At 38.3% G+C, this 16222-nt stretch overlaps 1 protein-coding gene and 1 non-coding gene across 2 annotated transcripts; both read right to left on the bottom strand.

Moving 5' to 3' along the window:
* Positions 1-1178: 1178 nt before the first annotated feature.
* On the bottom strand, positions 1179-1284 carry LOC146953807 (small nucleolar RNA R71). Its single transcript, XR_015025266.1, has one exon. It is a non-coding gene; the product is annotated as a small nucleolar RNA R71 (small nucleolar RNA).
* Positions 1285-6929: 5645 nt separating this feature from the next.
* LOC146953806 (uncharacterized) lies at positions 6930-9178 on the bottom strand. The gene is made up of 2 exons (XM_085742824.1): positions 7821-9178; positions 6930-7026 (listed from the first exon to the last, which is right to left on the bottom strand). The coding sequence occupies exons 1-2, from the start codon at positions 9176-9178 to the stop codon at positions 6930-6932; spliced, it is 1455 nt and encodes a 484-aa protein (XP_085598950.1).
* Between the last annotated feature and the right edge of the window lie 7044 nt (positions 9179-16222).

Genomic DNA, 16222 nt, shown 5'->3' with positions numbered 1-16222 from the left:
ATAATCGTTTGTTAGTGATATTAGGTTAACGTGCTTAAACCTTTGATGATTATTAGACCACCTAAGGAATTAGGGGCTGTAGTTTAAAAAGAGGGTCCTAACTCAAGGGATTGATTAGGGCTAATTTGTTAACTATCGTGAAACTAGAGAATCATTAGTAATAATAGGTGCAGTAACCAATTAGGGGAAACATAGAGGATTCGACAGACCTGATCTCATCTCTCTCTCCATATTTTCTTAATCAACTTTATTTCTGTTTCTTGATTTAATTAAAATCAAACCAAATCTACTGCCTAGTGCCAAAACAAAATAAATTTTATACATCCTAATTATATAACAAAATTGAATTGTTGAAGTTAAAAACAGTCCTCGTGGGATCGATATTTTTACTACTTCGATAGTATTTGGTGCACTTGCCAAACGTCTATCAAGTTTTTGGCGCCGTTGCCGGGGACTGTTGAATTATTTCAACAAGGCAATTACGTTATAATTTAGGGTTTTTGCAATTTAATTTTCTGTTTTTAATTTTTATTTTTCTGTTTTCATATTCACTTGATTACTTTGCGTTGTGCAGTGCTACTAAGGTATTTTGCTGTTTATGCGAGGTAAACAGAGCTCAGACGACTTAGAGTACGATCCGGAAATTGAAAGGACTGCTAGAGCACTTCGGAAAGCTGTCCGATCGCAAAGGTTAGCTCAGTCTGTTCCACCGGGTGTTCGAGAACAAATACCGGAGCCACTCTCAACTGAATCTGAAACGATCTCTTCTCCTAAATCTGCAACTATGGAAGGAGAAGGAGTTGTACCACCGAGACCTAAGCTAGGAGACTACGGGTTAGCCACTCATCGCGGTCAACTGACCCACACTTTTCAACCAGCTAACCCTGTAGCTTTCGACATCAAGACAACTGTCCTCAACGGTTTGAGGGACAAGCAATTCGATGGGACTGAAGCTATGAGTCCTCATGAACACTTGAGCCGCTTTGCTGAAACCTGCGAGTTTTGTGTACAACCAGCCACCGTGACTGAAGCACAAAAGAAGCTAAGGCTGTTTCCTTTCACTTTGACGGGAAGAGCGAAAGATTGGTTGCTAACAATACCAAACGGGACTGTCCAAACATGGGAAGAGTTAGAGCTGAAGTTCTTGGAGAAATATTTCCCTATGTCTAAATATTGGGAAAAGAAGATGGAGATCTCTAACTTTAAGCAAGGAGAAGGTGAATCATTATATGATGCTTGGGAGCGATTCAATTTGCTTCTTAAGAGGTGCCCTAATCATGAGTTCACCGAGAAACAATACCTCCAAATCTTCACTGAGGGGGTAACTCCAAACACTAGAATGTTCTTAGATGCTTCCGCGGGAGGTAGTCTCAAGAGCAAAACTGATCATGAAGTTCAAGCTCTAATTGAAAACATGGCTGGCAATGAGTATCGTTGTAGACCAAGATTTTCGGGTGTCAAGCCATTGATTGGACTTGAACCTTCAATCTACCGGACTTGCTCGATTTTATTCTTGGGAAGGGAAAAATGAGATTGAAAAACCCTTTTTGGATCCGGGGGTCGGTTACGATTCGGGAAGGTGTTAGGCACCCGCGTCGTTCACGGTACTCCGTGAGAACCTCTTTCTAACTTTATTTTTATTTGAAAATTTGTTGTTAAAAGTTGAAGTGAAAGAATGGAGGGAGAAGAAGTAGGAGTTTTTGTTATTTTTATTTGATCGATTTGAAAGGATTAAAGCCTCTGCCTACGTACCCTTAAAAGGGATCAAAACCGTCGTAGTTCACTCTTAAAAATATTTTTTGTGGGTTGGGTTGATTTTAGTTTGATTTTTGAAAATGATTTTTGAGAAAGGTTGCGAGACCTCAAGGCATAGAAGAATAAAATAGAGGTGAGGTTGTTTCATTTTATTTTGAGAAATTGAGTCTAAGTTTAATTAAAGTTCAATTAGGAATTTGATTAAGAAAATAAAGGGAAATCTCTTGGATTTGGATCCAAAGTTTATTAAGAAAATAATTTGACTTTTGCTTATTTGATTTTTGAGATAAAAAGGTTTTACTAAACTAACGGTAAACTAACGTGACGATGCGAAAAATAAAGCAAGCATAAAGCAAAGAATAAAGTGTCGGTGCTTGTGTCGGTGTGTGCAATTACCTATATTATTACAAAAAATCCTAGATACATTCTATGGCCTCTTTGCCAAGCTACAAACCAATGGTAAAAATATACATTTATTTCCTAGTTATACACACTAAATCGATTGAAATATAAAGCATTGAGAATGAAATAAAAGCACCAAATGCAAGCAAAGCATATGCTAAATAAAGCAAGAATAAGATAGGCATAAATAAGTTTTAGAGCTCAAACCAAAGCAAAATGCATGTGCAATGGAAAGTTTAACATTAACTAAACAATAAACGATACTAAATAAAAAAAAATGCATGTTCAACTAAATTTTTTGTAATGAATGCAACAAGCTTTTAAAATATCGAATAAGTTAAATAAAATGCATGATGTAATCTTGGTACGATTAATTGAAATGTAAAAAAGATGCATGAATTTAAAATGGTGCAGTTATGGAAAAATGCAGGACAGGGGGTGCAGTAGGCACCACTGGGAAATGTAATTTGAAAAACTGTAGTGATGCAGAAAAAAGAAAGCAACCAGCAAGCAAAAATTGGGCCCAAGAGCAAGATGAGAAACCGGTTTTGGGAAGAAGAAAACCGGTTCGGTTCAAAAGATCAGACCGGTTCATACAAAGCAGTATCAAAACTTATCCTGGTTTTCTTTACTTCACTTTTACTAAAATCCTTCTCTCTAAACACAAAGAAAATAAAAGAAAAGCTCTCTTCTCTCTTCAAGTTTAGTCCGCCGGAGAAGAAGGAAGAGCGGTGGTCGGAGTTTCTCCGACGCGGTGGTCGACCGGAGGGCCGCCGCGTCGGAGCTCTTTTTTAAAGTTTTTTTCAAAATTTTTATACCGACGGCTTCCTCTTCTTCTCCTCTATTCAAAAATCAACCCGGTTTTCACAAATACACAACCAACAAGCCTAGATCTAAACTTGATATTCGAAATTTTTTGAAGAAAAAAGATGAATAAAACCGCACATAAATGTTACCTTTGTTGATCTGTTACGATCTGGAGAAAGAATCTTCGGAAAACTTCAAATATGCTCGCTGCCTTTCACCTTTTTTGCTCCGATTTGCTTGATGTTGATTATGTTTCGGTTTCAGCCTCTTTTCCTCCTTTCACGATCTGAAACCAGTGTTGTTGTTGTTTGCAAATTCGGAATCCAGAAATGGATTCGGTTATGATGATGTTACTGTATGTTAGTAACGATTTGAATGGGTTTGATGATGATGAGTTTACTGGAAAAAAAATTATGGTGTGTTCTTCATTGTTCATGTGAAATCCATGTGAAAATTTGAAGAAGTTAAGTGTTTGATCTGGAAAGTTGTGAAAGAAAGAAAAAATTAGGGTTTGTGTGTTGTGATGTGCGGCTGCTGAGTCTGTGTACCGTGATTGATCTCTGACTACTGTGCAATAAATGACTGCTACTTATACTGCTAGAATTAGGGTTCTGCAGGTACTGAACTGATGATGTGTCCCAGATGCTTTGGACCAATATACCCTTGCTTGGGTCAGACTTGAAATAAATTTGGACCATGGACTAAAAAGGACATTAAAAAAGAGAAATAGAACAAAAACACTTCTAAAAGGAAACTAAAAAAACGTGACATTAAAAGGATATTAAAAATGAAAATGGAAACAAAATAAAATTAATAAAAACATGAAACAAAAAAGGAAAATAAAATAATGAGAATTAATAAAGATAAAGGTAATATAAGTGAATTAATAAAAAGTAAAACTTGTCCCTTTCGGAAACCAAATGAGGTATTTTAAAATACCTCCCTGCCAAAATTCCGTCTGAAAAGACGAAATTACTTGGCGTTTAAAATACCAATAAAAATTTAAAAAGTGGTCAAAATTTGGGGTATGACAGATGCCCCTATTTAAGTTTCTTCGTCACGAAGATTTGAAAGAAGACTTTTAAATCGATGGGTCGAAGAGACTTAAATACTAAGTACACCGAATTTTGACCAGTCGAAAAGCTGAGAATGCGATGAATACAATGATATGAATGCATGCGATGCGAGTATGAATGCAAAGACGACGGAAATAAACTGACTGGGGAACAAACTTGATAATCATCACTGGGGAGATAAAGCCTGTCTATTACTAACTGCCGTGGTAAAGACGAAAGTACAGAAGATAAAGCTTGAACACATAAAGCTCAGACGGAAGATAAAGGTTGGACTGAAGATAAAGCTCAGACGGAAGATAAAGCTTGAGACGGAAAATAAAGCTTAAGACGGAAAGTAAAGCTTGTCCATTACCAACAGCCCGTGGTAAGGACGAAAGTACAGAAGATAAAGCTTGTCTATACCGATTAGTATTGACAAAGTGATTATTGGATGGGATCTACCACTTGAACACAAGCTGATTGGTGACATTTATGAATTAAACACTTTGAGGATGACCTTTTTATGTATTGGATTAGTGACGCCTTTTGAACACAAGTTGGGGACGACATATTAAGGGAATGACAGGTAAACACAAGCTGTCCGTGGTTTGGGACTGACCTTTTGAAGCAAAATAAATGTTTGCGAGAATCCACTCGGCTTTTGATGAAAGGTTTGCGAGAATCCACTCGGCTTTTGATGAAGGGTTTGCGAGAATCCACTCGGCTTTTGATGAAGGGTTTGCGAGAATCCACTCGGCTTCTGATAAGAGGTTTGCGAGAATCCACTCGGCTTGTGATGAAGGGTTTGCGAGAATCCACTCGGCTTCTGATAAGAGGTTTGCGAGAATCCACTCGGCTTTTGATGAAGGGTTTGCGAGAATCCACTCGGCTTTTGTAAACATTTGCGAGAATCTACTCGGCTTTTGATAAAAGTTGGCCAGAATCCACTGGGCTTCATAAGAGTTTTGCGAGAATCCACTCGGCTTTTGATAAGTTTGCCGGAATCCACCGGGCTTGGTAAGAGTTCGCCGGAATCCATCGGGTTTACAGTGAATGACATCTCTGGACTATACACACTGGGGTAGACGCTTTTATGAGATACAGTTGAAATAAAAAATGAGGTGATAAATGCAATCATGTATAAATGATATTTGTATGCATGCAATATGTGCATGAATGTTTATATGCATGAATATATGTATGAGTGAATGTATGAGAATATGAATGTATATGACAGGTGAACTTGATGGAACAAAAGAGGATAGGTAAGATGAGAGATGGACTGACACCGCAGTACAAACACTCGGCAATCTTCATTGGGGATAACATTACTGGAGATGAGTTAAACACTGTCAGGGTAAAGCTCAAACTCAGACCACTGGTGGGCGAACAACCCATAACCACAACACTGAAGGGAGAATGCCCCATAATCAAACCGCTTGGAGACAAAATGCCCCATAATCAATCCTCTTGGGGAAACAGCTCATCAATCAACAATTTGGCAGAAGTCGCCAACTCTAAGGGATAAAATACATCAATCAAGCCACAGATGGGAGACACCGTCAATTAAACCATAGGCAGGAGTCGCCATTCATCAAATCACCGGCAAAAGTCACCATTTCTTGGGATAAAACCCATCAATCAACCATTCCAGCAAAAGTCGTCACTCGTAAGCCAGCACAAAGTGCATTCTTTCCATTTGGCCCACTTGAACTGTGATACCTCTGTCTTTTTTCATTTTTTTTGTATTGTTTTTTTTTTTTTTTGAAAGTCCCTAACTTTTGCCTGGATCGCCCTTTCAGGTTTTCAATCCACCGGGAGTATATATATATATATTTTTTAATGCCCCTAATTTTTGCCTGGACCGCCCTTTTCGGATTTTCAGTCCACCGGGACGCTCATTTTTGGCTTAAGCCGCCCTTTCGGGTTTTCGACTTAGCGAGCTCTTCTTCTTCTTCTTTTTTTTTTGACAGAGGTCATCTCACAGCTTTTGGTCATGCTTACCCTGCTGAGTTTAACTGTCCTTGAGACGAATGTTGATGTATGTTTCTACTAACCATAAGTTCAAAGAAGATGTACCTGTTGTTTATGCTTTTCAAAAGACATTAAAAAAAAGTTTTAAATTTTTTTTTGCTTTAAGTATTCACATCAGAAATAGAAGGAAATTATGCAAACAGAATAAATGAGAATTTTGAATAAATGGGCACAGGCTCAAATTAGATGTAGAGGAGTGGTGACCTGCTAAAGGCATGGTTCCACGGATTTTAAAAAGTTTGGAAAATGGTAATTATATGGAAAAGGTACATTAAACACAATAACCGCTATGCTCTCTAACAACTTTGAATTCCACTGTTCCGAGTCTTTGATTTTGCAGATGCTTCGTGTCGAAGGTCTTTTGACAGTTGAAAATGCCCCAGATGAATCATATCTGAATTGATGCAGTTACCTTGCCATAAATCGGACGTCTTTTGACGGCTGAATTGCCCCAAGTGAGTCATGTCCGACCAGATGTAGTTACTTTGTCACAATCCTTAACTTTTGCATAGGTCGCCCTTGCGGGTGTCAACCTATCAGGATAAACACATTTTTTTTATCACTTTTTTTTTTACATGTCTCTAACTTTTGCATGGACCGCCCTTTCGGGTTTTCAGTCCATCGAGACGCTCTTTTTTGCCTAAGCCGCTTTTTTAATGTTTGCGACTTATCGAGCTTTTCATTTTTTTCCACATGTCTCTAATTTTTGCATGGACCGCCCTTTCGGGTTTTCAGCCCATCGAGACGCTCTTTTTTGCCTAAGCCGCCTTTTCAGGTTTGCGACTTATCGAGCTTTTCATTTTAACAAAGTATTTCTTGACTGCATCGGTATTCACAGGACATACAATTTTACCACCATTCTTTGTAATTCGTCATTCATTTGCCCCTAGAATCAGGTAACCTATTTTTGAGCACAAAGCCACTTTCTTGACATTCACGGGGACGAGCCTTCTTTGTCGAAAACTTGATATAACTGTCCATGACACACAGCAATAAGACTTTTAAATTCAATCAAGCTTAGCTTTCATTGAAACTTCCGTTGACAGGACTTTGACCTCCATGTGGGGCACTGCCTTTATACTGTATACTGAGGGATGGTGGGGGGGTTGCCCCTGTTGAAGTGTGCACTTGAAGTACAATATCCCTGCAAGGCAGATGGTAGCATCTCGTACATGAAAGTCCTCTTCTGGACAAACTTTATTGATATTTGCAGCTTCGATGGACAAGATGCCCCAATAGGCAATAATCTCATTGGGAAACTTCTTCATCATCCTCCTTTTCCGCCTCGAACATAGGGAACTCAAAGTCGAGAGAGAGTACAGGGTTTAAGTGTTCAACGGGTTTATTAATGCATGATTTGATTATTGATATAAACATTATGATTATGCAGATATGTGGAAATGATTAAAGAAAAAGATTTTTTTTTGGTTTTTTGTATTACCATTTTTTCCATAAAAAACACAAAATAAAAACAAAGCCGGGATCAAAGCGACCTTTTAATTAATGATGAAAATACCTAAAGCAAAAAGCCCTAAACAAGTTCACTTCCGTCTCGGGTGGGACGAAAGGATTTTTCTTTTGAAAGACATAAAGCAACAAACAAACATATTAATTAAACAGATGAGTAGTAGAAATAAACATCAGCAAAGACCCAATTGCAGCTAAACATTTCACGTATCAACCTTAGATACCAAGATCCGATAGCGGATTAACTTGCATATTCAAATTCAAAACTCGTCAAAAGGTATGAGATTTTTCTGGATCAACTTCTGAACTATCTTCTGCAATGCACAACAGTGCTCAATATCATGACCTGGTGCCCCTTGATGGAAAGCACAAAAGAGGTCGGGCCTATGCTGGGCTGACAACTTTGCTGGCATTGGCAGAAGTGCCTTCGGATAGACCAAATTCCTTTCAAGCAACTTTGGAAACAACTCTGCATACGTCACGGGAATAGGGTCAATCCGTTTCCTTGAAATCCGTTGTCGAGGCTGTTGTTGATATTGCTGAAACTGGGGTTGATAACCCGAACTTTGCAGAGCATTTGTGACAGACATAACAGCGGCAACAGGGTGATAAGCCAGATACTGTTGTTGAGGTTGACTTTCTGCCACACTCATTTCCTGGTCTTCCTCTTCTGAACCATTAGTGGGAACAACTTCTTTGATCAAATGTCCTTTTCGGACCCAATCTTCAATACGCATGCCTGCGGCCATCATATCCGTGAAATTTCCAGATGCACTTGCAAGCATATGCTCAAAATAGAACGGATCCAGAGTTTCCAGGAAGATCTCGGTCAACTCTTTCTCTTCTAGACGTGGACGGACTTGTTCAGCGAAATCTCTCCAACGTTGGGCATAAGCTTTGAAGGATTCATTATCATTTTGAGTCATGGCATGCAGTTCTTTTCTGTCTGGGGCCAAGTGCAAGTTGTAATTATATCGCTGGACGAAAGCCTCACACAAATCATTGAAAGTTTTGATATCATCCTTGCTCAGACCCATGTACCATATCAGTGCGGCACCAGTCAAACTATCTTGGAAATAGTGGATAAGGAGCTCATCATTATCTACTTGAGCAGACATCTTTCTCACGTACATCACCAAATGAAGCTCAGGGCAAGTGTTCCCTTTGTACTTCTCAAAATCAGGGACCTTGAATTTGGGTGGTATCACGACATTGGGAACCAAGCAAAGATCATAGGCATTTTTCCCAAACCGTTCTTTCCCACGAAGAGCTTTCAATTCCAACTGTATTCTGTCAAACTTTTCTTCCAGTTCAGCTATCCGGTCGTATGCAACCACATTTTCAGAGTGATAGATTGGCCCAGGGCCCTGCTGAGTGGCATGAATCAAAGGAGCTGAGTAGGTCATAGCAACTTGAGGGATCAAAGGGCTCAATTGAGGGATAAGCGTTGTCGGTTGCACAAAAGGAGCTTGAACCTTAGAGACACCATGACGGAATACTTCGCCAGAACTTAAAGGTGTTCTCCAGAGATAACCTTCAAGCATTGCATGTTGAGGAGTACTAGCAAACACTGTTGAAATCGGGGTAGTGGAAGTAACCGTCTGAGCTTGAGTGTTGCCAACTGGAAGAGATAATGGCTGACTCTGTGCAACCGTCATCAAAGACACTAAATTCCTCAAATCTCATTTTCGGCCCGGAGGGTTGTCACCTCTTCGCGAAGCTTGTGGTTCTCTTGTTCAAGTTCAAGATGATCCATTCTGATTTGCCCGAGTGTTGGTAGATACGAGTAGACTGATGGATTGACCTTTTGTAGAAAGAACCAAAGTATGAGACACATGCTAGAAACTATGAATGCTAAATGATGCATGATATGCTTATGCAAAAATGTACAATTTTTTTGTTATCGAAGGATTTGTCAAGGCGAATTGTAAACATTACAGATGAACATGGTTTCATTTGAAAGTTTGTAAAAGTTATCGCAATCGGTTCCTTTTTCAAGAGGTAAGAACGAAACCAAGGACAAAGTTCATTAACAAAAGCAAAAGCTTAGTTAAGATTTTTTCTGAAATTGTGTTGCTTGGTGTTCATTCTTACAAGGTCCCTACCTTTGATGTTTACAAAAAACTTGGCTAAATCCTTCAACACATTTTTTTTAATGGATGACAAAAGGTTTATGGATGAATGCATGCAATGCATGGTTATGCTAGAATACATAGAATACATGATGAGGTTTAAGGTATACAATGTTGGAGCTTAGGGACAATAACGCCATTTAGTAAGGACTATGGTTTCCATTTGCAAAAGTGACAAGGGTTCTACCAAGTTCCCAGAGTTTTCAACCACTTACGAATTTTATCGGTTTACGAAATTACTCTCGTTCCAATATCTTCCGTAATAAAGTCTCGTCTGAGTGTAGTATCGCGTATCAACTAAATCAAGATTGACTCAAGATTAGCCACCGCACTACGTCCTAAAAAGGCCAAGTGGGGTTAAAGGTAACTAAAGGTCCTCAACTTTTAGCGGTCACTTAAAAATAAACATGTCGATCACGAATACTCATGTCAACATAGTATATCTCTAAGATCCCTAAGTTGAGTGGGGTTATCACATGTGCCACAACCAAAATTCACTCTTGGCAGGACACTATGATTATACCACCATCCTATCCTAATGTTTCTCTCAAGTCTGGGTTTTGGACTTGTCTCACCACTCACGTTAAAAATAAACAAGTAAACACGTATTTACAAGGTAAAAAGCACAAGTAAAAAGGAAGAAAGGTGGGCTTAACCCGCGTAGGATCCCCAGTGAAGTCGCCATTTTTGTAGACCAAGATTTTCGGGTGTCAAGCCATTGATTGGACTTGAACCTTCAATCTACCGGACTTGCTCGATTTTATTCTTGGGAAGGGAAAAATGAGATTGAAAAACCCTTTTTGGATCCGGGGGTCGGTTACGATTCGGGAAGGTGTTAGGCACCCGCGTCGTTCACGGTACTCCGTGAGAACCTCTTTCTAACTTTATTTTTATTTGAAAATTTGTTGTTAAAAGTTGAAGTGAAAGAATGGAGGGAGAAGAAGTAGGAGTTTTTGTTATTTTTATTTGATCGATTTGAAAGGATTAAAGCCTCTGCCTACGTACCCTTAAAAGGGATCAAAACCGTCGTAGTTCACTCTTAAAAATATTTTTTGTGGGTTGGGTTGATTTTAGTTTGATTTTTGAAAATGATTTTTGAGAAAGGTTGCGAGACCTCAAGGCATAGAAGAATAAAATAGAGGTGAGGTTGTTTCATTTTATTTTGAGAAATTGAGTCTAAGTTTAATTAAAGTTCAATTAGGAATTTGATTAAGAAAATAAAGGGAAATCTCTTGGATTTGGATCCAAAGTTTATTAAGAAAATAATTTGACTTTTGCTTATTTGATTTTTGAGATAAAAAGGTTTTACTAAACTAACGGTAAACTAACGTGACGATGCGAAAAATAAAGCAAGCATAAAGCAAAGAATAAAGTGTCGGTGCTTGTGTCGGTGTGTGCAATTACCTATATTATTACAAAAAATCCTAGATACATTCTATGGCCTCTTTGCCAAGCTACAAACCAATGGTAAAAATATACATTTATTTCCTAGTTATACACACTAAATCGATTGAAATATAAAGCATTGAGAATGAAATAAAAGCACCAAATGCAAGCAAAGCATATGCTAAATAAAGCAAGAATAAGATAGGCATAAATAAGTTTTAGAGCTCAAACCAAAGCAAAATGCATGTGCAATGGAAAGTTTAACATTAACTAAACAATAAACGATACTAAATAAAAAAAAAATGCATGTTCAACTAAATTTTTTGTAATGAATGAAACAAGCTTTTAAAATATCGAATAAGTTAAATAAAATGCATGATGTAATCTTGGTACGATTAATTGAAATGTAAAAAAGATGCATGAATTTAAAATGGTGCAGTTATGGAAAAATGCAGGACAGGGGGTGCAGTAGGCACCACTGGGAAATGTAATTTGAAAAACTGTAGTGATGCAGAAAAAAGAAAGCAACCAGCAAGCAAAAATTGGGCCCAAGAGCAAGATGAGAAACCGGTTTTGGGAAGAAGAAAACCGGTTCGGTTCAAAAGATCAGACCGGTTCATACAAAGCAGTATAAAAACTTATCCTGGTTTTCTTTACTTCACTTTTACTAAAATCCTTCTCTCTAAACACAAAGAAAATAAAAGAAAAGCTCTCTTCTCTCTTCAAGTTTAGTCCGCCGGAGAAGAAGGAAGAGCGGTGGTCGGAGTTTCTCCGACGCGGTGGTCGGCCGGAGGGCCGCCGCGTCGGAGCTCTTTTTTAAAGTTTTTTTCAAAATTTTTATACCGACGGCTTCCTCTTCTTCTCCTCTATTCAAAAATCAACCCGGTTTTCACAAATACACAACCAACAAGCCTAGATCTAAACTTGATATTCGAAATTTTTTGAAGAAAAAAGATGAATAAAACCGCACATAAATGTTACCTTTGTTGATCTGTTACGATATGGAGAAAGAATCTTCGGAAAACTTCAAATATGCTCGCTGCCTTTCACCTTTTTTGCTCCGATTTGCTTGATGTTGATTATGTTTCGGTTTCAGCCTCTTTTCCTCCTTTCACGATCTGAAACCAGTGTTGTTGTTGTTTGCAAATTCGGAATCCAGAAATGGATTCGGTTATGATGCTGTTACTGTATGTTAGTAACGATTTGAATGGGTTTGATGATGATGAGTTTACTGGAAAAAAAATTATGGTGTGTTCTTCATTGTTCATGTGAAATCCATGTGAAAATTTGAAGAAGTTAAGTGTTTGATCTGGAAAGTTGTGAAAGAAAGAAAAAATTAGGGTTTGTGTGTTGTGATGTGCGGCTGCTGAGTCTGTGTACCGTGATTGATCTCTGACTACTGTGCAATAAATGACTGCTACTTATACTGCTAGAATTAGGGTTCTGCAGGTACTGAACTGATGATGTGTCCCAGATGCTTTGGACCAATATACCCTTGCTTGGGTCAGACTTGAAATAAATTTGGACCATGGACTAAAAAGGACATTAAAAAAGAGAAATAGAACAAAAACACTTCTAAAAGGAAACTAAAAAAACGTGACATTAAAAGGATATTAAAAATGAAAATGGAAACAAAATAAAATTAATAAAAACATGAAACAAAAAAGGAAAATAAAATAATGAGAATTAATAAAGATAAAGGTAATATAAGTGAATTAATAAAAAGTAAAACTTGTCCCTTTCGGAAACCAAATGAGGTATTTTAAAATACCTCCCTGCCAAAATTCCGTCTGAAAAGACGAAATTACTTGGCGTTTAAAATACCAATAAAAATTTAAAAAGTGGTCAAAATTTGGGGTATGACAATCGTGATCAAGCTAAAAAGAAAGAAAGAGGAGTGTTTGGGGTGAGTGAACAAACTGCTATCCTTGCTAACCAAGCAGCTATGAACAAACAAATCGAAGCTTTAACTAAGGAGTTTCAAGGCTTCACTTTGGCTCATAAGCAACAACAAGTAGCTGCAATCAAGTGTGACTTATGTGGTGAAGAACATCCCAACGGTGAGTGTGTTCCAGAAGGATCAAGTGAAGAAGCTAACTTCATGGGAGGTTATCAAAGGCAGAATCAATACTACAATTCAGGCATCAATAAGCATCCAAATCTAAGCTACTCAAATAACAATGCTTTGAACTCTCAAATGCTCAGTCCTCCTCAACAACAACAAAGGAAGCCATCAGCTCTTGAGGAAACTATGATGAACTTCATGAAGATGACTCAAGGCAACTTTGAAGAGATGAAGAAAAGTCAAGAAGCTGAAAGAAAGAATAATGAAGCTTCAAGAAAGATGCTTGAAACTCAACTGGGGCAATTAGCTAAGCAATTGGCTGAACAAAACAAAGGCGGATTCTCAGGTAACACTAAAGACAACCCTAAGAATGAGTCTTGTAATGCTATTGAATTGAGGAGCAGGAAGGTTTTGACACCTTTAGTTCCTAAAGCTCCAAAGAAGGTTGATGATGTAATTGAGGTGGAGGAGGATGATGTAGTTGAAAAAAATGATGAGGGTGTAGTTGAAAAAGAAAATGATCATGGAGTAGTTGAAAACGAAAGGAATAAAAAAATAGAGGGAGAAAAAAGTGAGAAGTTAATTGATGAAGATTCAATCTTGAGGAAGTCGAAGAGTCAAATTTTGAAAGATGGAGACAAACCACAGGTTATTCCATCATATGTGAAGCTTCCATACCCTCACCTTTCAAAGAAGAAAGAAAAGGATGAAGGTCAATTCAAGAAGTTCATGCAACTTTTCTCACAACTTCAGGTGAACATTCCTTTCGGCGAAGCTCTTGATCAAATGCCGTTATATGCTAAGTTCATGAAAGACTTGTTGACTAAACGAAGGAAGCCTAAGGATGATGAGAACATTGCACTTTCTGAAAACTGTAGTGCTATTCTTCAAAAGAAGCTGCCACCTAAGCTGAAGGATCCTGGTGCATTTACTATCCCTTGTTCAATTGGACCGGTAGACATTGGAAGAGCTTTATGTGACTTGGGAGCAAGTATCAACCTGATGCCTCTTTCAATGATGAAGAAGCTTAAGTGTGGGGAACCAAAACCAACAAGAATGACCATTACTTTAGCTGATCGGTCAATCTCTTATCCTTTCGGTATACTTGAAGATGTGCTAGTCAAGGTTAATGACTTGGTGTTCCCAGCAGATTTTGTGATCTCAGATATGGCTGAAGATGAGGATATGCCACTCATTCTAGGAAGACCTTTCCTTGCAACTGGCCGTGCTTTGATTGACATTGAGAAAGGAGAGCTAATGTTGAGATTCCATAAGGAGCAAGTAGTGTTTAATATATTTGAGGCCATGAAGCACAAAGATGAAAATCCCAAGTGTTACCGGATTGACATTGTTGAAGAAATAGTTAAAGATGACTCTTGTGAACATCAACCAACACACCCTCTTGAACGTGCAATTGTGAATTCTATAGAAAAAGGTGAAGATGATGAAGATCTTGAAGTAAGTGATTGTGTGAAGCAACTAGCAGCAAGCAAGCAAGAGTTGGGTCCGGTAAAAATAGAAGAATTAATGGGTAAGCACTCTATGGATGCTCCTATTTTGAGTGGAGAAGGAGAGAAAAATCCAGAATTAAAAGAACTCCCTTCTCACTTGAAATATGTTTTTCTCACTAAGGATGCCTCTAAACCAGTAATTATCAGCAATACCTTGACACCTTTAGAAGAAGAAAAATTAATGAGGGTGTTAAGAGACAATCAAGGAGCTTTGGGGTGGAACATTTCTGATCTGAAGGGTATTAGTCCAGCTTATTGCATGCATAAAATACACATGGAGGCTGAATACAAACCGGTGGTTCAACCTCAAAGCAGACTTAACCCAACAATGAAGGAAGTGGTAAAGAAAGAGGTGCTTAAGTTACTAGATGCAGGTATGATCTACCCTATCTCAGATAGCTCATGGGTAAGTCCAGTTCATGTGGTACCCAAGAAAGGAGGAATGACGGTGGTAGCAAATGAAAAAAATGAATTGATACCTACCCGCACCGTCACTGGTTGGAGAATGTGTATAGACTACCGGAGGTTGAATACCGCAACAAGAAAGGACCACTTTCCATTACCATTCATGGATCAAATGATTGAGAGATTGGCTGGCCAAGCCTTCTATTGCTTCTTGGATGGGTATTCAGGGTATAATCAAATTGCAGTAGCTCCGGAGGATCAAGAAAAGACTGCCTTCACTTGTCCATTTGGAGTGTTTGCTTATCGAAGGATGCCCTTTGGGCTGTGTAATGCGCCGGCAACCTTTCAAAGGTGCATGCTTTCCATCTTCTCTGATATGATAGAGAAGAACATTGAGGTATTTATGGACGACTTTTCTGTTTTTGGTAAGTCTTTTGATCAATGCTTGTTCCATTTAAATGTTGTACTTAAAAGATGCACCGAAACTAACCTTGTTTTGAATTGGGAAAAATGTCATTTTATGGTAACTGAAGGTATAGTTTTGGGACATAAAATAAGTGCTAAAGGCATTGAGGTGGACCAAGCCAAGATAGAGGTTATAGAGAAACTTCCTCCACCCGTCAACGTTAAAGGAGTGAGGAGTTTCTTGGGGCATGCCGGTTTCTATCGGCGGTTCATAAAAGACTTTTCTAAAATTTCCAAACCCCTCTGTAACCTCTTGGTCAAAGAAAACGAGTTTAATTTTGATTCTGAATGTCTAAATGCTTTTTCTTTGATTAAAAACAAGTTGGTAACTGCACCAATAATCATTGCACCCGATTGGGATTTACCTTTTGAACTTATGTGTGATGCAAGTGATTATGTTGTTGGTGCAGTCCTAGGCCAACGCAAGAACAAATTTTTTCATGCAATTTACTATGCAAGCAAGGTTTTAAATGAAAATCAAGTTAACTATTCCACAACTGAAAAGGAATTGCTTGCGGTAATCTTTGCATTGGAAAAATTTCGTTCTTATCTAATAGGCTCCAAAGTCATTGTTTTTACAGATCATGCAGCTCTCAAATATCTCTTAACTAAAGGGGATTCAAAGCCTCGACTGTTGTGGTGGATCCTATTATTGCAAGAATTTGATCTTGAAATTCGTGACAAGAAGGGAGTCGAGAACGTGGTAGCTGACCACCTCTCAAGGCTGGAGAATGATGA

This window comes from Medicago sativa, chromosome 1 (assembly GCF_051527215.1).
Source record: "Medicago sativa cultivar Bolivia chromosome 1, Bolivia_mono, whole genome shotgun sequence".
NCBI classification, from domain to species: domain Eukaryota; kingdom Viridiplantae; phylum Streptophyta; class Magnoliopsida; order Fabales; family Fabaceae; genus Medicago; species Medicago sativa.
The sequence above is the reverse complement of the archived record's forward strand: the minus strand, read 5'-3'. Positions and strand labels throughout refer to the sequence as shown.

What these genes read in the sequence shown, in the direction of transcription:
- LOC146953806 (XM_085742824.1), bottom strand. Translation starts at nt 9,178, where the DNA reads ATGACGGTTGCACAGAGTCAGCCATTATCTCTTCCAGTTGGCAACACT. An exon ending in TTGCAGAAGATAGTTCAGAA is followed by an intron (nt 7,027 to 7,820) that starts GTTGATCCAGAA and finishes TGTCATGGACAG; the next exon opens with TTATATCAAGTTTTCGACAA.